The sequence below is a fragment of the Schistocerca serialis genome, chromosome 9, assembly GCF_023864345.2.
Source record: "Schistocerca serialis cubense isolate TAMUIC-IGC-003099 chromosome 9, iqSchSeri2.2, whole genome shotgun sequence".
Lineage (NCBI taxonomy): Eukaryota > Metazoa > Arthropoda > Insecta > Orthoptera > Acrididae > Schistocerca > Schistocerca serialis.
In genome coordinates this window covers 430259434-430281836 of record NC_064646.1, presented here as the reverse complement: position 1 = coordinate 430281836, position 22403 = coordinate 430259434, and the positions used below count along the sequence as shown (strand labels likewise).

General features: G+C 40.9%; 1 protein-coding gene across 1 annotated transcript in view; it reads left to right on the top strand.

Moving 5' to 3' along the window:
- LOC126419681 (fatty acid-binding protein, muscle-like) overlaps positions 1-18050 on the top strand; it is a 30437-nt gene extending 12387 nt beyond the window's left edge. Inside the window, exons 2-3 of the mRNA XM_050086867.1 lie at positions 8070-8353; positions 17994-18050. Coding sequence (XP_049942824.1) covers positions 8070-8353; positions 17994-18050 — 341 coding nt within the window. The remainder of the gene's footprint in view (positions 1-8069; positions 8354-17993) is intronic.
- Positions 18051-22403: the final 4353 nt, after the last annotated feature.

Below are 22403 nucleotides of genomic sequence, written 5' to 3'. Positions count from 1 at the left end.
ACGTGCAGACCGCGTGAGACGACGCTTCATCCAGTCCCAAACATGCTCAATGGGGGACAGATCCGGAGATCTTGCTGGCCAGGGTAGTTGACTTACACCTTCTAGAGCACGTTGGGTGGCACGGGATACATGCGGACGTGCATTGTCCTGTTGGAACAGCAAGTTCCCTTGCCGGTCTAGGAATGGTAGAACGATGGGTTCGATGACGGTTTGGATGTACCGTGCACTATTCAGTGTCCCCTCGACGATCACCAGTGGTGTACGGCCAGTGTAGGAGATCGCTCCCCACACCATGATGCCGGGTGTTGGCCCTGCGTGCCTCGGTCGTATGCAGTCCTGATTGTGGCGCTCACCTGCACGGCGCCAAACACGCATACGACCATCATTGGCACCAAGGCAGAAGCGACTCTCATCGCTGAAGACGACACGTCTCCATTCGTCCCTCCATTAACGCCTGTCGCGACACCACTGGAGGCGGGCTGCACGATGTTGGGGCGTGAGCAGAAGACGGCCTAACGGTGTGCGGGACCGTAGCCCAGCTTCATGGTGCGGGACCGTAGCCCAGCTTCATGGAGACGGTTGCGAATGGTCCTCGCCGATACCCCAGGAGCAACAGTGTCCCTAATTTGCTGGGAAGTGGCGGTGCGGTCTCCTACGGCACTGCGTAGGATCCTACGGTCTTGGCGTGCATCCGTGCGTCGCTGCGGTCCGGTCCCAGGTCGACGGGCACGTGCACCTTCCGCCGACCACTGGCGACAACATCGATGTACTGTGGAGACCTCACGCCCCACGTGTTGAGCAATTCGGCGGTACGTCCACCCGGCCTCCCGCATGGCCACTATACGCCCTCGCTCAAAGTCCGTCAACTGCACATACGGTTCACGTCCACGCTGTCGCGGCATGCTACCAGTGTTAAAGACTGCGATGGAGCTCCGTATGCCACGGCAAACTGGCTGACACTGACGGCGGCGGTGCACAAATGCTGCGCAGCTAGCGCCATTCGACGGCCAACACCGCGGTTCCTGGTGTGTCCGCTGTGCCGTGCGTGTGATCATTGCTTGTACAGCCCTCTCGCAGTGTCCGGAGCAAGTATGGTGGGTCTGACACACCGGTGTCAATGTGTTCTTTTTTCCATTTCCAGGAGTGTAGTTGAACTCAAAATGGGATATCTCCCACTAACAACACCTGATGTATGTCGTCAAAACCGAGTTGAACTTTGTTTTGACTACGGGCACCAGTTGATGGCAGTGACTGAAGATAGACTATTTTGGCTGAAACGGTCATATCAATAAAATACGTAAAGTAAATTTTTAGCTATTTATAAAACATAGGTAACTGAGACAAAGTTGATGTAAACAGTAGGATAGGTACTAAAACGAAAGATATGAGATCTTCTATAGAAATGAGTAACGTGATACATCGAAAGGCCCAGAAACCATTAGGAGGAATTCCACTGCACACTAATAGGAGCATGCCAAAAATTAGCTTTTCAACTTCGGTTTTAAAAACTCGGATTTATTATTTAAAACTTACAGTTCTGTTCGAAGTCTATTACAGACACAGTTGCATGGCATTAAATCGTTATTATGTCGACAGTTTACATTTAATAACATTTGAAACGATTTATATTTGAAACGATCTATATTCACAAAAGTAAATATACATGGACACCAGAGCAGGAATTCCATACTAATAACAGGCCTTCGATTCATTTTCTTCTTAGCTAAAACACACTTTTTAAGCCGGCCGGTGTGGCCGTGCGGTTCTAGGCGCTTCAGTCTGGAACCGCGTGACAGGTACAGTCGCAGGTTCGAATCCTGCCTCGGGTATGGATGTATGTGATGTCCTTAGGTTAGTTAGGTTTAAGTAGTTCTAGGGAACTGATGACTACAGATGTTAAGTCCCATAGTGCTCAGAGCCAGTTGAACCATTTGAACCACTCTTTTTAATTTCAGAAAAACTCCTATATACGATACTATCTGATATAATGGAGAGAAAATGATCAAACCAAACAACTTATAGCGTGTAAGTGTCAGTGACTATGGAAACTGTTTGCTCAGTGAAGAGAACAGTGTACTATGTTTTCACGAGATTCTGAAATGATAGTATTATTTGAGCGTTGTGTGATAACTAAATTCAACTTCCACAACTTTTACTGTGGTTCCATGCATCACCTTTTGTTGCTCCTCATCAAGAATAATTCCTGTGTAATAGAATAGGGTGGAACAGGGTGGCGACTGTTTGATAAATAATTTATGTTACGTATCGCGTCACTTGCAATGATGCTTGTGTAAAAATCTGAACTAAATGAGGCAAGAAGGTTTCGGTATTTTAAGTAACAACGTTTAATAGTTTCGAAAAAATGTGTAGCATATGTATGTATGAACATTCACTGGAGTATCATGTAGAAATTTGAAGTATATCAGTCAAGAACTTTTCGAGAATTTTGATAACAACCTTTCCCCTTTATGCAATGTATATGTATTTATATACCAAATACATTTAGAAAATCAGTCAATAGCTTTTCAAGGGTTTTTCTAGCAATATTAAAGAATGATTTGACTATGTGTAGTAGTATAGATTATTATTATTATTATTATTGTCATTTATTAATTTAATAAAATTCAATCTCGAAGAGGCTGAAATAGGTATCAATGTTGTTTTGGGGCAGTAACATGATAAAATCTAAGAATCAACGGTCAGCTTCCTCGAAACACAAAATTTGGAGGAGGGTTTTGTTATATTAGCTAACCATCTTTTGAGAAAACATTTTTCGTAATTGGACGCCTAATGTGGTAAATTGGGTATGTAGTTATTATTACAAATTCAGTCTCCCAGTTCATGCCGAGGAGCGACATTGTGGACTATAGTAAAGAAGTTAGATAGCATCAAATGTAAACAAGTGATACTAATGGGACAAGAAAATTCACTCTTTAAATTGGTAAATTGTTTAAAAATAAGTTGTTAAAAATAAGTATTGTTAAAATCTAATAGACTAAGTTATACAAATAGCAACCTAAAAACTTTTTCAGGAGATGTCTTCTGTTTGTGGTGCGAATGAAGGAACTGCTAATTCCCTTCAATTTATTTCCACCTGGAGACTACGGCCCCACACTAGTTCGCCAGATATTCGGCTGAAAAGAGACGAAGTTCTATAGCGGGCCGAGTCTCATACAGACGTCTATATCCAGGAAACAGAGAATGAAAATGGAATTCCCATAAGAATATGGGAACACACATTAGAAATATTCTTTATCTTCTCTTTTCCCTACAGCGTACATCCATTATTAGAAGGATTCCATACACCTTCGACCACTAAGTTGCCAAATGTTTTTCTAGATCGAGAATCATCAGTATCATGTTCATTTTGGAAAAATAGGCGTGACATCTCGTCAGTAATTGTGGGTCTTCCACATGGTACATAGGTCATGGCTTGTTGTAACGAAGACCACTCTGGTCCTTCTATATCGACCTTCAATTTATCTTTATTCATCCTTTATATCATTTATTGGTTCAAGCTTTAGTTGATTCCTACGATCTCTAGTTTTTTATTTTATATTATTGCACATTATTCCCCAGTTTTTAGGAATCTCAAGTCATATGCTTGAATCTTATTTCTGTGTCGTTGCGCAAGTGACCATATTTAACTGCAGTATAGTACAGGAGGCTGCCATAGTTTTACAAAATGTAAGATTAATTCATTCTTATCTTATTTTTTAAAGTTCAGCTTACATTATGAAACTTACAGAGCCATTTTGATAGCTTTTTATCTACCCCCTAATGTTGTACATAACTAGTTTGGTTTCCAAAACAGTTGAAACAACTTAATTTCTTTTGTCTCACTGTAAATTGCAATTTGAGATCTTAGATGTTTTGACTGTTATCCATACCATTACTATCGTCTTGTCTGTAGAGATCTTCATATTACATTCTTGACACAACAAGCGTCGGGGCTGGTAGCAACTTGGTAGCGGTCTCTTGCCAGCTATACGCCGAAGACCACAACGACAGCGTTGTGGAGAGGAAACTTTCTGTAAAGAGCAGCTAGTGGAAGAGGTAACCATACCTTTCTGGGGTGCAGTAAGGGCGAACCACTGTCTACTTACTCGTGGTGAGTGTGACATCTTGAAAGGCTAGTGGTTTAAACTACTGAAAGAAATACAGCTTGCTATTAAGCTATAAGCTGGTACACCGTAGTTCAAATGGCTCTGAGCACTGTAGGACTTAACATCTGAGGTCATCAGTCCCCTAGAACGCAGAACTACGTAAACCTAACTAACCTAAGGACATCACACACATCCATGCCCGAGGCAGGATTCGAACCTGCGAGCGTAGCAGCAGCGCGGTTCCGGACTGAAGCGCCTAGAACCGCTCGGCCATGACCAGCAACATCCTCACATCTGTGCCATATAGAACATGTGCACTGAGTCCTGAACCCCGTCCCGGAATATCAAGGACGAGTTACAACATACCTGTCATTTAAAGAAATCGTTTCTTTATTTTAATCTGTGGGAAACTATCAAAGCAAAGAAAACTTTGTTACAGAATGAAAGATTCTCTCTGGAAAGAAGCTAAAGGCCATGGCTAAGCCACTCGTACGCGGTAATCGTTCTTCCAGGAATGCTAATCCAGCGAGATATGCCAGTAAGCTTCTGCGAAACAGGGAAAGTGGGAGAGAGGTACATGGCAGACGTGATGCAGTGAAGGCGACGTTGGGAAGAGTACCTGGCTAATTGAATTCATTAAATCGTTGCCCGCAAAAAACAAGGGATCAAGGACGGGTTTCCACACAGTTATCATCTGCCAGGAAGTTTATAAATAACACTGTTCTTTAATAACTCGATGTCAGACGGTTAGTGGAAATGTCAAGAGTTACAGAAATGGTGGTGGTGTTACTTATTATAAGCCATTCTGATGTGAAATACTGTAATTATTTCCGTAAACCACCGGAAACCTTAAATGTCGAAAGAATTAACCAAATGGTACAAATGGTTCAAATGGCTCTAGGCACTATGGGACTTAACATCTGAGGTCATCAGTCCCCAAGACTTCTACTTAAACCTAACTAACCTAAGGACATCACACACGTCCATGCCCGAGGCAGGATTCGAACCTGCGACTATAGCAGCAGCGTGATTCCTTACTGAAGCGCCTAGAACCGCTCTGTCACCGCGGCCGGCTGGTACACCATTAAATTAAATCGTTGACAGTTACAATGGCTTCAGAGAAAACAAAATAAGCATGTTAAGGACGTTGCACTTAGTGTAAAAGAAGGAATTTTTGTTCGACAAAATAGATAACAGTATGCAGGGTGAGAAAAATAAAGCTAATGAGGAAAAATACACTGGCGTGAAAGACGTAAGAACGAAAGTAGCTTTTGTATGATCTACATCTACATGGTTACTCTGAAATTCACACTTAGGCCTGGCAGAGGGTTCATCGAACTATTTTCATACTTCTTCTCTACCATTCCACTCTCGAATGGCGCGTGGGAAAAAGAAACACCTAAACCTTTCCGTTCGAGCTCTGATTTCTCTTATTTTATTATGATGATCATTGCTCCCTAAGTAGGTGGGTGTCAACAAAATGTTTATGCATTCGGAAGAGAAAGCTGGTGATCGAAATTTCATAAATAGACCTCGCCGCAAAGAAGATAGCCTTTGTTTCAGTGACTGCCACCCCAACTCGGGTATAATCAGTGACATTCTCACCCCTATTGTGCGATAACACGAAAACGAGCTGCCCTTCTTTGCACTTTTTCGATTTCCTACGTCAATCCTACCTGGTAAGGATCCCATACCGCGCAGCAGTATTCCAGCAGAGGACGGACAAGCGTAATGTAGGCTATCTCTTTAGTGGGTTTGTCGCATCTTCTAAGTGTTCTGCCAACAAAGCGCAGCCTTCCCCACAATATTATCTATGTGGTCTTTCAATTTAAGTTTCTCGTTATTGTAATTCCTAGGTATTTAGTCGAATTGACAATCCTTAGACTTGTGCGATTTATCGTATACTGTATGATTTGTTACTGTCAAGTAACAAAGCCTGATGAAACTTGCGCCATACATAGGAGGAACTGTGAGAATGCAGTAGAGAAGGTAAATGAAAGAAACAAGTAATGAGAGGAACAGAAGTGACCCTATTTTCAAAGACTGTAACTAAACCGAAGTCGCCGCAATTTATGATCATCCTCTAGGCGTTACAAACGGCGAGACACGGTTCTTTAGAGGGTGTGTGCTCACCACGAGGAGCAGTGCATGTTTTGCAGTGAGCTCCCATGCTGGATTGATAACTGCTGGATGATCTTTGTTGCATGTGAGAGTGCTGTAATACTTCCCCTCATCTTAGCACACATATGCCCGATGAAATTTAAGTCGGTGGGAACTGGAATACAAAGCCATTCGCCGAATATCCTCTCGTTCGAAGAATTCCTCCACCTGCACTATTCGATCTGGTAACTCATCCATAAAAACGAGGTCAGGGCTGAACGTAGCCCTAAAAAGGCGCACTTTGGGAAGGAGTGGTGTGTCACAATAACGTTGACAGGTGAGTTATCGCGTTCAAAGATTTGGAAGTCAGTAAGTCTTTGTCAAGTTAGACAATGTTCCTTGATGCATTATCTGATCCCATATCTCGCCATATGAAGGTACTTTCAGAATTACCATTCAGATGGAGTACGCTCTCACCCGCGGAGAGCACCCCACCGCACTCCTCGTCGGAGCAGCGCCTATGCTCTTGGTACTATGGCAGACGGCGCCTCCGATGTGCGAACCTCAACGGTACACAGCGTACTGGTAATTGAGCAAAGTGACCACCCCAACGCAGTCGCCGTCCTCCTGTGGAGCCTGAGATTGTGTGCTTTGCAGTTCTGATAAAGTGGTTCCAATTGCTCCCACTGTTGGATGCCGGTGCTTTCTTGCCTGTTGCAAGATGCAGCAGTCATATGCTGGTGTAGGTGACTGTGGTCGACCACTTCCTCTCCTTCCGGCAGCAGTGTCTATGGTTCGGAAGTCACCCCTCCTCCCCCTTCCCCCATGCACGTGAAACAATGCGGTGAACAACAACAAACACCTGACTTGCAACCGTCCGAATCCGTTCTTATTCCCTGAAACAAATCATACAAAAGTTTCTAGAATGAAATTTTTACTCTACAGCGGAGTGTGCGCTGATATGAAATTTCCTGGCATATTAAAACTGTGTGCCCGACCGAGACTCGAACTCAGGACCTTTGCCTTTCGCGGGCAAGTGCTCTACCAACTGAGCTACCCAAGCACGACTCACGCCCCACGTCCCGAGTTCGAGTCTCGGTTCGGCACACAGTTTTAATCTTCCAGGAAGTTTCATATCAGCGCACACTCCGCTGTAGAGTGAAAATTTCATTCTAAAAACATCCCCCAGGCTGTGGCTGTGCCATGTATCCGCAATATCCTTTCTTCCAGGAGTGCTAGTTCTGCTAGGTTCGCAGGAGAGCTTCTGTGAAGTCTGGAAGGTAAGAGCCAAGGTACTGGCGGATTTAAAGCTGTGAGGATGGGGCGTCAGTCGTGCTTCTCGGTCCGGCACACAGTTTTAATTTGCCAGGAAATTTCATACAAATGTTGTCTATGGCCCAATTTATAATGAAAAACATCACGACAGTGCTCCGTAACTGTTCGCTGATTGAAACGTACTATCTTTTCCGTTCATGCAGCCGCCTCGTATTGTGGGACCTGGTCCATATGGCGCTATACTCACGCTAATCACACGTCATGTGACGTCCAACTGTTTGTGTACGATTGGGAGATTTCTGGCTATATGCTCCTGCACTTTCAATCATTTTAGCCGAGTAGTTAATATTTTACGTTACTTTATCTATCTGGCTCTCAACTTTTTTAGATCAGAGTATTTCACGCATCTTAAGGCAGGCAACTCGCCCGTGACGCTGATGATGTAATACGGGTTCCCAAGGATGGGGCGCATGAAACACTTTCCTAGTCATTTTACTTGTTCCGCCTACCTAGTACCTGCGCTACGGCCTGTAATCCGATCGTCTGCTGTGACTGTGGGCGTGAGTGTGAGTCATCCGGCTGTTGCAGGCATCCACGACCTGGAGGTGATCCGGAACGCGGTGACGCTGGACTCGACGTTCATGCTGACGGTGGAGGGCGACCGCTTCACGCAGACCTCGCAGACGGGCGACTGGAAGGAGTCCTTCTCGTACCGGCTGGGCGAGCCCTTCGACCAGGTGGCGTACAACGGTGTCAAGATCCGCAGCGTCATCACGGCAGTGGGCCCTACGACGCACTGCCACGTCCAGGACTACGAGGACGGCTTGCAGATGAAAATAGAGAAGTGCTTCAGCCCCGAGAAGCTCGTCCTGGTGCGTAAGCTTCCTCGAGCATCCAGCAAAACACCGTTGTGGTCTCCCGCCCGGAGAGTGATGCATCTCACCACACTCGTCTTTCCCATACTGGTCTCATCTTCCCTACATTACTGCTGCAGCTTACATCCGCTTGAACTGACTGTACACGACTCTTGATTTCCCTCTACACACTCCTACACTCCACACTTTACTCAATTACTGAAATGAGCTTCCCATGAAGTCTCAGGATGTGTCCTCTCAACAGAACTATCCTTTTCGTCAAGTTGCACCAAAAAAATTCTTTTTTCCCTAAATCGGTTCAGTATCTCTTGATTATTTACTTGATCTACCCACCTAATTTCATATTCATCTGTAGCACAACATTTCAAGAGACCTATTCTCCTCAGATCTATACTGTTTCTCATCAAAAAAAAAAAAAATGGTTCAAATGGCTCTGAGCACTATGGGACTTAACTTCTGAGGTCATCAGTCCCCTAGAACTTAGAACTATTTAAACCTTACCAACCTAAGGACATCACACACATCCATGCCCGAGGCAGGATTCGAACCTGCGACCGTAGTGTTCGCGCGGCTCCAGACTGTAGGGCCTAGAACCGCTTGGCCACTCCAGCCGGCTGTTTCTCATTCATGGTTTATGAAAATACACCCTAAGTCTCAAATACGTGTTACCTCTCTTATATTTCTCTTTCCAAGAAACGCTGTTTCTTTGATACTTTCAGTCTGCATTTTATATCCTCTCTATATCACCTGTCTACATTTATTTTATCTGCACAAATACATGTGTACTTTCCTAATCTAGTTCCTTCAACATCGTCTGATTTAATTCTATATTATATCAACTTGTTTTCACTTTTTAAGTATTCATACTATAATATAAACCAGGCAAAAAAACAATAGTAGCTTCTAAGATGTGGTGCTATAAGTGGGTGTTGAAGATTAGACATGTGGATCGGACAACTAATGAGCGGGTAGAACTAATTTTTGACAAAAGTTGAGTAAATGAAAGGATAGGTTAATAAAACAGTTCTTGAAACATGAAGGAATCGTCAATTTAATAACGGAATAAATTGCAACGGCTAAAGATTGTACTGGGAAATCAAGACATTACAAAAGTAAGAAGGTTCAAATTGATATAGACTGCAGTTCTGAGCAGCTGCCTCTTCTAACTGAAGACTACAGCAGCAATAACAACATATTTTCAAGACGTAATCAGTTCCATTCAAATGATCTCCCACGTCCTCTCCCGTCTTTGTCACGACTACAATGCCATCAACAAACCTTAAAGTTTCGTTACTTCTCCCTGAACTTTAATTTGTTTTTGCCAAATTTCTCCTCGCTTTACTTTACTGTTTGCTCAATATTTACGCCATTGAATAACACAGGAGACACGCTACAACTCTGGCACTAATAGTATTGATGTTTCGTAAGACAGCACAGTGTGTATCATGTACTTCTCCAAGTATTTAAAATCTGCCTGTCGTAATGAAATTTAATTAATAGTCGTATGGAGTACAGATTTGGACGACTGGTAGAATCCGACCCCGGTGAGATCAGTAAAAATGTAGGTGCATCAGAAGAAACGTAGGTGCAGTAGAGGCAATACTGACCCTATGATGTATCTGGAAAGATGGAATGAACAAGATTAACCATTTCTAGCATTTGTAGATTTATAACAGCTCTTTACAATGGTAAAGGGGCTGTACTCATTGAAATACTGAAGTTATCACTCATAAAATACAATCAAACAAAAGCTATTTACAACTTGTACAGAAACCAGATTGTAGGCATAAGAGATGAAATGGGATAGGGCTTAGCCTGTCTCCCATTTGTTCGACCTGTATATTCAACAAAGAGTGAAGAAAATCAAGAAGAAATTTAGAAAAGCAACCCATTTGTAGGGAAAAGAATTAAAAACTAAGATGCTGTATTTTCTATTTTATTTTTTGAAACTGGTTTCAGTCATATGATCATCTTCAGCGAATATTACATGGTGAGGTCTTTGGAGTCAAAAATATATAGCTCTATAAAACCGTGGCATGTTACTTATCCGAGTAGAGACTGTCTTATAATCACTGCTCACATTCGACAGGACTGCTATTTAGGTTTGCTGATGATATTGTAATTGTCAGAGACTGCAAAGGACCTGGTACATCAACCGAAAGAAAAGATAATTTCTTGAAAATTGTTTCTAAAGTGAACATCAATAAGTCAAAAGAGGGAATGAGGAAATGAGATGTAGTTCACCGGTTCTACTAACTGGACAACAATATACCAGACGACGGCAACAATAAACAACTTATAGAAAGCATATTATGAAAAACAATAAAATCGTTTCAGAAAAAGGGGGCATTGTCACCAAGAATACAAATTTATGTGTTACAATGTTTATTACTGAGTATTTGTCCGCAGTGTAGCCATATATGCATGTGAAAGATGGAAACTCTACATTCCAGAAGAGAACTGCAGCTTTTGAACCGTGCTGTTGCTGAAAAATACTGAAAGTTAGATGTGTAGGTTCGATAACCGATGAAGAAGTGCTCAAATGAATCATGGAGGAAATAAAGTTAAGGCAGACTTGTTCAGAATAAGGGATAGCTCAACACAACATATCTTGAGGCGTCAATCATTAGTTACTTTGATAATGAAGGGATATATAGACGATTGAAATTGTAAAGGGGGTCCAAAGTTTGACGAGAATGAGCACATTCAAGGTGGTCTATGTTGCAGTAGCTACGGGACTTGCGCAGGACAGTCTAGCTGGGAAAGTGAAGACCACAACAAGGAATACAGGCGTGAAATCGTAAGACTCATGCTGATTTTGCACACCTACTTGTCTCTTACACAGTGACTGACTGATCTTTTGTGTTTCCTCGGTAAATTTCAGAAAGGTGATTTTTCCTGGTTTTGAGTTTTCATCAATTCTTAAAAAGGTTATCTTCATTACTATTTAATTTCTCCATCGTAACATTGACTCTTATTTCCCGAGACTGATTATTTGTTAATCCTACCCTCCTGTTCGGTTTCGTTGCACAGAAAAGAACTGTGTGCAATTTCGTCCCCGGGAAGGTGTGCCTTGGGTCCTTATACTTGGAGAAAAACGAAAAAATCCATAAAATTCTTATTCACTTTTTAACACTTAAAATGTTGTACAGATTTAGTTGGTTGACCAATACGACGGGAACATGATATATGAAACTAATGAAACCCAATGAGTACAGCGTCTGTGAGGCAAATACGGTGAGAAATGAGATTTCATTTTAAAAATTATTTTTCTGTGATGAAATCATTTTTTATTCTCAAGGAAACTATGTATTTGGATACTAACAGAATAAGATATTCCTTCTGCTTCTCTCTGTCTGTCTCTTCTTTTATATTTATTTATTTATTTGCAAATAATTCATCACAGTTTACTACTTTCAGTTTGACAGCTAAATGTCTTAATTTATACGCTAATTCGAAGTGTGTGTCTTAAAGAACTGAGTACTCAACTGTCCTATTTCCTTAGAAACAAATTGTTCATTATATAAGAATATACAGCCTACAGTTGCAGGTTAACTTTATCGTTTACCTAGGTTTCAACGTTAGTAATAACGTCTTCTTCAGAACATAAAATATTATTTAAATGTTTGCCTAAAACAGTCAACCATAAGGTTTTGTCACTTATATAAAAGAAGCTGTAGCAAATTCACTTTAAGCCCGTTGTATGGGCCTCGTCACACGACGAGCCCCATTCTGAAGAAGACGTTATTACTAACGTTGAAACCTAGGTAAACGATAAAGTTAACCTGCAACTGTAGGCTGTATGTTCTTATATAAACAACATCAGTTGCTGTCGCCGCATAAAAATGTTAAAAATTATGAAACTGTTCATCCCAATTATTGGTCATTTCTGAAATTTGATCGATTCCTGCATCAGCCCTTTAAATATTTGTGTCAGACTGTCGTGCCTCATTTTTCAGTGCATTGACCATTTTAGTTTTTCATTCAGCAGATGACCGGGATGAAAGACGGGCAGAGTGAGTTTTTGTAAAGCCACAATAGGTATGTCACAAGTGACAATATGAGATGTATAAAGCTTTGTTTATATGCCAACTAGCTCTGCAGATGATGAAGAAATAGATGAAATGTATGACGAGATAAAAGAAATTATTCAGGTAGTGAAGGGAGACGAAAATTTAATAGTCATGGGTGACTGGAATTCGTCAGTAGGAAAAGGGAGAGAAGGATACATAGTAGGTGAATATGGATTGGGGGGAAGGAATGAAAGAGGAAGCCGTCTTGTAGAATTTTGCACAGAGCATAACTTAATCATAGCTAACACTTGGTTCAAGAATCATAAAAGAAGGTTGTATACCTGGAAGAATCCTGGAGATACTAAAAGGTATCAGATACATTATATAATGGTAAGACAGAGATTTAGGAACCAGGTTTTAAATTGTAAGACATTTCCTGGGGCAGATGTGGATTCTGACCACAATCTATTGGTTATGAACTGCAGATTGAAACTGAAGAAACTGCAAAAAGGTGGGAATTTAAGGAGATGGGACCTGGATAAACTGAAAGAACCAGAGGTTGTAGAGAGTTTCAGGGAGAGCGTAAGGGAACAGTTGACAGGGATGGGGGAAAGAAATACAGTAGAAGAAGAATGGGTAGCTCTGAGGGATGAAGTAGTGAAGGCAGCAGACGATCAAGTAGGTAAAAAGACGATGGCTAATAGAAATCCTTGGCTAACAGAAGAAATATTGAATTTAATTGATGAAAGAAGAAAATATAAAAATGCAGTAAATGAAGTAGGCAAAAAGGAATACAAACGTCTCAAAAATGATATCGACAGGAAGTGCAAAATGGCTAAGCAGGGATGGCTAGAGGACAAATGTAAGGATGTAGAGGCTTGTCTCACTAGGGGTAAAATAGATACTGCCTACAGGAAAATTAAAGAGACCTTTGGAGAGAAGAGAACCACTTTTATGAATATCAAGAGCTCAGATGGCAACCCAGTTCTAAGCAAAGAAGGGAAGGCAGAAAGGTGGAAGAAGTATATAGAGGGTTTAGGCAAGGGCGATGTACTTGAGGACAATATTATGGAAATGGAAGAGGATGTAGATGAAGACGAAATGGGAGATAAGATACTGCGTGAAGAGTTTGACAGAGCACTGAAAGACCTGAGTCGAAACAAGGCCCCGGGAGTAGACAACATTCCATTAGAACTACTGATGGCCTCGGGAGAGCCAGTCATGACAAAACTCTACCATCTGGTGAGGACGATGTATGAGACAGGCGAAATACCCTCAGACTTCAAGAAGAATATAATAATTCCAATCCCAAAGAAAGCAGGTGTTGACAGATGTGAAATTTACCGAACTATCAGTTTAATAAGTCACAGCTGCAAAATACTAACGCGAATTCTTTACAGACGAATGGAAAAACTGGTAGAAGCGGACCTCGGGGAAGATCAGTTTGGATTCCGTAGAAATGTTGGAACACGTGAGGCAATACTAACCTTACGACTTATCTTAGAAGAAAGATTAAGAAAAGGCAAATCTACGTTTCTAGCATTTGTAGACTTAGAGAAAGCTTTTGACAATGTTAACTGGAATACTCTCTTTTGAAATTCTGAAGGTGGCAGGGGTAAAATACAGGGAGCGAAAGGCTATTTACAATTTGTACAGAAACCAGATGGCACTTATAAGAGTCGAGGGGCATGAAAGGGAAGCAGTGGTTGGGAAAGGAGTGAGACAGGGTTGTAGCCTCTCCCCGATGTTATTCAATCTGTATATTGAGCAAGCAGTAAAGGAAACAAAAGAAAAATTCGGAGTAGGTATTAAAATTCATGGAGAAGAAGTAAAAACTTTGAGGTTCGCCGATGACATTGTAATTCTGTCAGAGACAGCAAAGGACTTGCAAGAGCAGTTGAACGGAATGGACAGTGTCTTGAAAGGAGGATATAAGATGAACATCAACAAAAGCAAAACGAGGATAATTGAATGTAGTCAAATTAAGTCGGGTGATGCTGAGGGAATTAGATTAGGAAATGAGACACTTAAAGTAGTAAAGGAGTTTTGCTATTTAGGGAGTAAAATAACGGATGATGGTCGAAGTAGAGAGGATGTAAAATGTATACTGGCTATGCCAAGGAAAGCGTTTCTGAAGAAGAGAAATTTGTTAACATCGAGTATAGATTTAAGTGTCAGGAAGTCGTTTCTGAAAGTATTTGTATGGAGTGTAGCCATGTATGGAAGTGAAACGTGGACGCTAACTAGTTTGGACAAGAAGAGAATAGAAGCTTTCGAAATGTGGTGCTACAGAAGAATGCTGAAGATAAGGTGGGTAGATCACGGAACTAATGAGGAGGTATTGAGTAGGATTGGAGAGAAGAGAAGTTTGTGGCGCAACTTGACTAGAAGAAGGGATCGGTTGGTAGGACATGTTTTGAGGCATCAAGGGATCGCAAATTTAGCATTGGAGGGCACCGTGGAGGGTAAAAATCGTAGAGGGAGACCAAGAGATGAATACACTAAGCAGATTCAGAAGGATGTAGGTTGCAGTAGGTATTGGGAGATGAAGAAGCTTGCACAGGATAGAGTAGCATGGAGAGCTGCATCAAACCAGTCTCAGGACTAAAGACCACAACAACAACAAAGCTTTGAAATGATACGGTAATCCAAATAATCCGAATACGGTGCTTTGGCGTCAGATGGGGCACAAGATACACAAATATAAGGACTGCTGTCTGCCCTGAGACCGGCTCGCCTCGCTGTGCCCTTTGTCTCCCCCTCTTTTGATCGTTGACTCTTTACGTTATCCGACCAATGCAATCTCTGAAATGAGAAAGAATTCAGTTAACGAAACGTGAAGTAGCCAACTTGTCTACATTAAGTGATATATGAACCTTTATGCGGAAGTTATATATTATGAAGAACATGGATTGTTTTTTCATGATTTCCTGAGTTGTAAGGTTCACTCTTTCCCTTTATCCTAGTGCGTCCAAATATAGCGCAGATCATTGTTTATTGTAATAGAGCCAAAATTTTAAAAAATTTAAAAAGTGCAGTATAAGACCCACTGCAGTGAACAACTAGAATCAAGTGAAAAATTCCTCTTCTCTCTTAAATACTGTTTTTCCAACACTCCTTCATCTTCTCAAATGGTTCAAATGGCTCTGAGCACTATGGGACTTAACTTCTGAGGTCATTAGTCCCCTAGAACCTATAACTACTTAAACCTAACTAACCTAAAGACATCACACACATCCATGCCTGCGGCCGTAGCGGTCGCGCGGTTCCAGACTGAAGCGCCTAGAACCGCTCGGCCACCAACGGCCGGCTTCATCTTCTCTCCGAGTTGATTTTCCCCTTCCTTCCATCAATGTTTTGTTATTTTTTCTATTTTCAGAACCTTCTAAATTTAGTATTTTGTTCTAATTTTTTTTTTTTGCTGTTATTTCCGAGTTTTTGGTATCGTTTGCTTACAATTATTTTCTTATATCTCTAATTTTCACTAGTGTTCACTTTTTCCCTAAACATTTATTCATTTATTTCGTATTTCCACATATGAGTCATTATTCTGATATTTTGTCTGCTATCAGCTCGTACTCGGTTTGAAGTGCTTTCGTGTTTCATCTGCAGAGATAATGATACAGAGAATTACTCACGCTCAGTCTCGTAATATGAAACAGACTCTGTTGTCGCGTACGTAGGCTTTCAGTACAGGTATGTGTTTATTGATAAGGCAGTTGAGCGAATGTTGCGATACACAAGTCGAGCGATAAAGTGAGTCACAGTCATTTCATTTTCTAGAGTCAATACGTAGGCCAAACAGTTCCTCATTTCTTTCCTTGTGACTGTCGAAGTAGACTCTGTCCTCTGTATACCTTCAGTCTGCATATTGTTCAAATCAGAACATTGATCGTCATAGCAGCTGCCGTCGATCTGCAGCTGAAGCCGCATATTCAGTAGACGAAGTATTCAGTGTCCGAATTTTACAGAAATCTAAGAGACGAACTTCCCGCACAGTTTACTAATAGATGAGATCGTAAAATAGAATTGAGTCAACGTTCCCCCGTCGGTACTGTCGAACATTAATGCCTGCGGTATGCACTATCCCTTCCGGTAACCAGAGAATTCTCAAGACATTCGTTAGAAATCTCTGAAGAGATTCTGTATTCAAATGGTTCAAATGGCTCTGAGCACTATGGGACTTAACATCTGAGGTCATCAGTCTCCTAGAAGTACTTAAACCTAACTAACCTAAGGGCATCACACACATCCATGCCCGAGGCAGGATTCGAACCTGCGACCGTAGCGGTCGCGCTGTTCCAGACTGAAGTGCCTAGAACCGCTCGCCCACTACGGCGACATTCACATATCAAAACGAATAACGAGAGTTTGTCACCAGAATTGCTTAAATTACATCTGGAGCTGATGATAACTGCGGAAAAGCCAATTTTCAGTATAACTTAATGACTATGTTGTCATTGTTGTTGTTGTTGCGTATCTCCAAACTGAATACTGGTTGGAGACAAGTTGCCATGTTATTCTATCTTGTAAAAGTCACTTCATCTCGGAATAATTACAGAACATACTTACACTATTCATACCTAACTCTCCCTGTAAATTTATTACCCTCCACACTTGCCTCCAGTACCAAATTCACTATTATTAAATAACAGTGAATTTATATATTATTATATTATAGTTATATATTTAATATTTGGTACTGGAGGCAAGTGTGGAGGATATGTCCTATCAACCGACTCCACCACTTAGTCAAGATTTTCCATAAATTTCTTTTTCCCTCAAATCTGTTCAGTACCTCCTCATTAGTTAGTCAAATCTACCAATGTAACCTTCAGCACTTTTCTCTGGCACCACTTTTCAAATGTCGCTAGTCTGTTCTTGACTGAACTGCTAATAGTCCACATTTCACTTCAGCACAAGGCTACTCCCCAGATTAAAACTTTCGCAAATGACTTCCTACCAATTAAATTTATGTTAGACGTTAACAAAGTCATCTTTCTCACAATCTTAGTACTACCTGTCGGCATTTTATATACTCTCTACTTCATCTGTTATCAGTTACTTTCCTGCCTAAATAGTCAAACAGTTATAGCAGCTTACTGCATTATTTCCTAATTTAATTCCTCCAGAAGAACATTTCTTAAACACATAGACTGGAGGGTAGGGGAGGGTATTTTACCACGGAGCATTAGTCCGCTCTTGATCAAACTCGTTGGAGATGTTATTATAAGTCTCGTATCAATTAATTAAACTTTAAATACATTCAAAACTAATATCCATCGTAAACATCAGTATGAGATGTGGCATAAATACACTTCGGTACTCTTTAAGCCGTGGAAGTAGACAGCCTCCGAATATCATCTTGAGGAAGTTCTTCCCACATCTGATACACATGTGATGGATAGGTGGTGCAGAATTCTGGATTGAGGTTGACATAAAGTATGCGTTTCCTTATAGCGTCTCAGATGCGCTCTATGAGTGACAAAGCTAGAAACAGTGATAATGTAGAAATTTATTTACTATAAAGTCAAGAATTCAATTTTTACTGCTGTAGTTCCACTTTCCTACTTTTCACGTGACGGGCGTACGACTAATGGCTGGTTTTCTTTTATTTTTTTCAGACTCTCACCCTCAAGGATATCGTCGCAAGGCGAGAATACCTCGCTGTAAATAAGTGACATTCAGTTACTACAATCTCAAGAACCCCTTGAAATTGAATTTTCTTGAAGACATTTTAAGTTTTAAAAGCAGTAGACCTGAGTTCTCCAACACGGCTACTATGACGTGGCGTGGTGTGATCTGCTCACAAAGTCAGTGCGATCTGTGCAATGTGATTGCATCTCAACGTCTTTTGTTGTTATGGGTTACACTAAGAATGCTAATCGGCAAGTGAGGTGGTCTACTCGAAGATTAGTGCCTAAGCGCCTGCAAGGAAGAACTGAACATTAATGAGCGTCGTACAGCTTCGGTCCTTCATCGATGGAGCTATCTTCGATTATCCATTGTAATTCATTGAGCTCGACATCTACAGTGACACAGACGCGCAACCCACTGTTTCACCTGAGAGCCAGAAAAACTGATGCATCATAGACGCTAGACTAAAAATGTGCAGTATGTCGAATAGTCATCAAATAATAAGTACTCGATAATGTTAATCGACTGTGAACGCTTAGTCTAACGTAAACTAAAAAAGGTACGGGGACATTTGAACGAGGCTATAGGAGTGCAATAACACTGTCATACTGTGTATACTCAGGCTCGCTGTGGTGAAAGTGGAACATGAACTATAGGGCTGAATAATGCTACTACCTCTGGTTCCGACGGCTTTGAACAAGAGATGCAATCAAAGTAAACATCATCACTGAAATGAAATTAATTGAGTTAGAACGTACTACTATACGAAATTAAACTAGGTGAATTGGTTTACTACATGAGCTATCACAACCCAGTTGATAACTTCATTGAAAATACTCTCTGTAATGCGTGTTATTACAGTACGAATAGCATGCTTCTATGAAACTTATTGACAATCACCATTAATAAACAGTGTACTAACAGTCAGTAGAAATATCACTCTTGACTAACGTTAACTCGACTAATTACGTTGAAGAGTTCCTAGTCTATTAGCACAGATACTTCACCTAAGTGGATAAAATAAAGTTGCAAGTAAATTATTAAAACTGGAGTTCAACAACAGAAAATTTGATATTGTTAATTACGTTGTACGCTGTAACTAGCATAAGTATTTTCTACAAAGTTCCTTTAATGCATAGTATTTGTTACACTCAGTATCTGTTAATGGAAATTAAACTGAATAATACTAAATTTCGGATGTTGGAAATTTCTTTTCGTGGAAGGCACTCTCTGGTTAACTTGTTCCTTATATCCTCGACAATCAATCCTATCCAGCTTTTAACATGGTTCTAACGGTTATTACTTGTTTGATAGCTGCATATTTTAATGTCTATTTGCATTTGTGTGTGATATGATTGGAATTTCGTCAAAAGCGCCTTAAATTTTCTATTTTTTACCTGTTTGATCCACAATTGTGTATCTAATAATTTTATCGGTTCAAGCTGTAATCTGTCGCGCTACACCAATGGAAAAGGTCATTTACGAATTCTACATTTGTGTTTCTATTTGAAAATGGAAACAACAGTGTGTTAATATCACAACTATGTTTTATCAGAATAAAGTATGTAGATATTCCAGTAACAGACGCTATTGCTGTTAAATTATTTTATTTATTAAATGAATTATTTACCTTCGCCTCTGGGCAATCTCCAGTCCCTAGCCACACAGATCGAATTTAAGAACGCTTTCGTAATGACTAAGAGTGCACGGACAAGAACGAAGTGCTCGAATTAAGAAGGGATGTAGTCTTTCGTCCCTACTATTCAATCTATACATCGAAGAAGGAATGATGGAATTAAAAGGTAGGTTCAGGGGTGGAATTAAAATTCAAGGTGGAAGGATATCAATGGTACTATTCGCTGATGGGGATGTAGTCTTTCGTCCCTACTATTCAATCTATACATCGAAGAAGGAATGATGGAATTAAAAGATAGGTTCAGCGGTGGAATTAAAATTCAAGGTGGAAGGATATCAATGATACTGTTCGCTGATGACATTGTTATCCCCAGCGAAAGTGAAGACGGATTGCATGATCTATTGAATGGAATGTATAATCTAACGATAACAGAATGTGGACTGAGAGTAAATCGAAGAAAGTCGAAAGTAATGAGAAGCAGCAGATATGAGGACAGAGATAAACTTAGCATCAGGATTGGCGGTCGCGAAGTAGATGAAGTTAAGGAATTCTGATACCTAGGCAAAAAATAACAAATGATGGACGAGCAATGTGGACATCAAAAACAGACTAGCACTGGCAAAAATGGCATTCCTGGCCAAGAAAAGTCTACTAGTATCAAACAATGGCTTTAATTTGAGGAAGGAATTTCTGAGAGTGTACATCTGGAGTACAGCACTGTATGGTAGCGAAACATGGACTGGAAAAAGCGGAATAGAAGAGAATCTAAGCATTTGAGATGTGGTGCTACAGACGAATGTTGAAAATTAGGTGAACTGATAGGTAAGGAATGAGGAGGCTCTGCGCAGAATCGGAGGGGAAAGAAATATGTGGAAAACACTGACAAGGAGAAAGGACAGGATGATAGACCATCCGTTAAGACATCAGGGAGTGACTTCCATGGTACTAGAGGAAGCTGTAGAGGCAAGAACTGTAGAGGAAGACAAAAACTGGAATACATCCAGCTAATAATTGAGGACATAGGTTGCAAGTGATACTCTGAGATGAAGAGGTTGTCACAGGAGCGGAAATCGTTGCCGGCTGCATAAAAACAGTCAGGAGACTGATGACTCCCCCCACCCCTCACCCTACAATAAATAAGGAACTGCAAACAGCAAAGATGTTCAAGGCGAATTGGATACTGTAAATTGAGGTTTACAAGAATGGTGTGAGACAAACAGGTAAAGGTAACATTGTCGAAATATATTTATACTTTAAATTAAGTACAGATGTGAGATAAAAACATGTATCAATGTAATGCGGAGCTTAATTTTTTTGTTTCTTTTGGGGCTTCCAGCCACACTAGTCCTGCCAGACTAGTCAGCGTGGGACTTGAAACCGGAGCCAGAGGTTCTGGGTTCAATTATAGATTCCGCACATAATTTGGCGTAGTGTTTCAAAACAGCACACACCCAACGGCAGGGTGAAAAATTCTTTCTGAAGATTTGACTTTATTGCAAATATCTTCCAGCAATGGGTCATACAACAAGTTATAAAATGAAGAAAATTGAGATTAAACTACAGGGCATAGGACGAAGAACATACAGAAAATTTACAAAATTAAAAGCTATTGTAAATACATTGAACAGTGTTTCATTTGAAGGTCGGTTTTAAACCATGAACTACATAAAAAAAGGTGAGAAACAACAATTTAAATTAATATTCAACTTCCACTTTATTAACTTTAAAAGAAAGTAAGGAGCTACTTTGAGAAGGAGTTTTTCAATCTGCTATACAATGTGCATTGATCTGGAACTTCCTCACAGATTAAAAGCTATTTCTGCGCACTATCTTTTCTACCGGGAGTTCTAGTCGCGAAGGTATGCAGGAGAACCTCTGTGAAGTTTGCAAAGTATGAGATGAAGTACTGGAGGAAGTGAAGCTGTGATGTCCCCTGCTGAGTCGAGCCTGGGTAGCTGAAAGAACTAGGAAATGGGCTAGTTCCAAGCACGACATGCATCTACAGGGACAGCCCAATATCATCAACACGGCAACGATTATTCCGGCTTTCTTTGTCGCGTCAGAACAGAGAAACGTGTCGAAAGTGGTCTGCCCAACGAGTGCACTAGAGTGGCACCACACTTTTTGAGACGAGTGCTGGTTCCATGTGCAGCATCACGATACATGTAATACGTGTCGATATTACGGGAACAACGAACAGTAGGACGCTGCGTTCACCATCAATCAGGTCAACTACCTGTCGTGAAGGTACAGGCTGCCACTGGTTACACAACAGTGTCTCCTCCGGTTCGCAAAGCCTGTGATTTCGAGCAGCTGTTTCATTTCTGGCACATTAGGGTCAGTGGTTGTGCACTATCTTAGAGATCTCCGTGGCGTTATCTTTCAACTAGATAAAACAGAAAAGCATTCTACCCTTTCTGTCTTGTCCTATGTCGGTAAACACGGTGTTTTAGTTCACCACGGAAGCCACTGCACTGTTAAGAAAAATAAGCCCAATTCTTCTTGCAAACATTTCTTTCCTTGTCAGTACAAAATTTTCGTTTATTTAAGTTCAGTCAGTCTTGTGTGAAACGACACCTGACTTACAGATATTGAAGATGTTCCAAGTTCTTTTACATGGTTGTCTGTACGAATATTCACTTGTATAGGATCACTAATACCAGATTTTACTTCCAAGTTAGGCAAACAATTTATCTATTATTTACATTTACACAAGGTGATTCAGCTGCTTCTACCAACAGAGTTTATTCAAACTGCAACG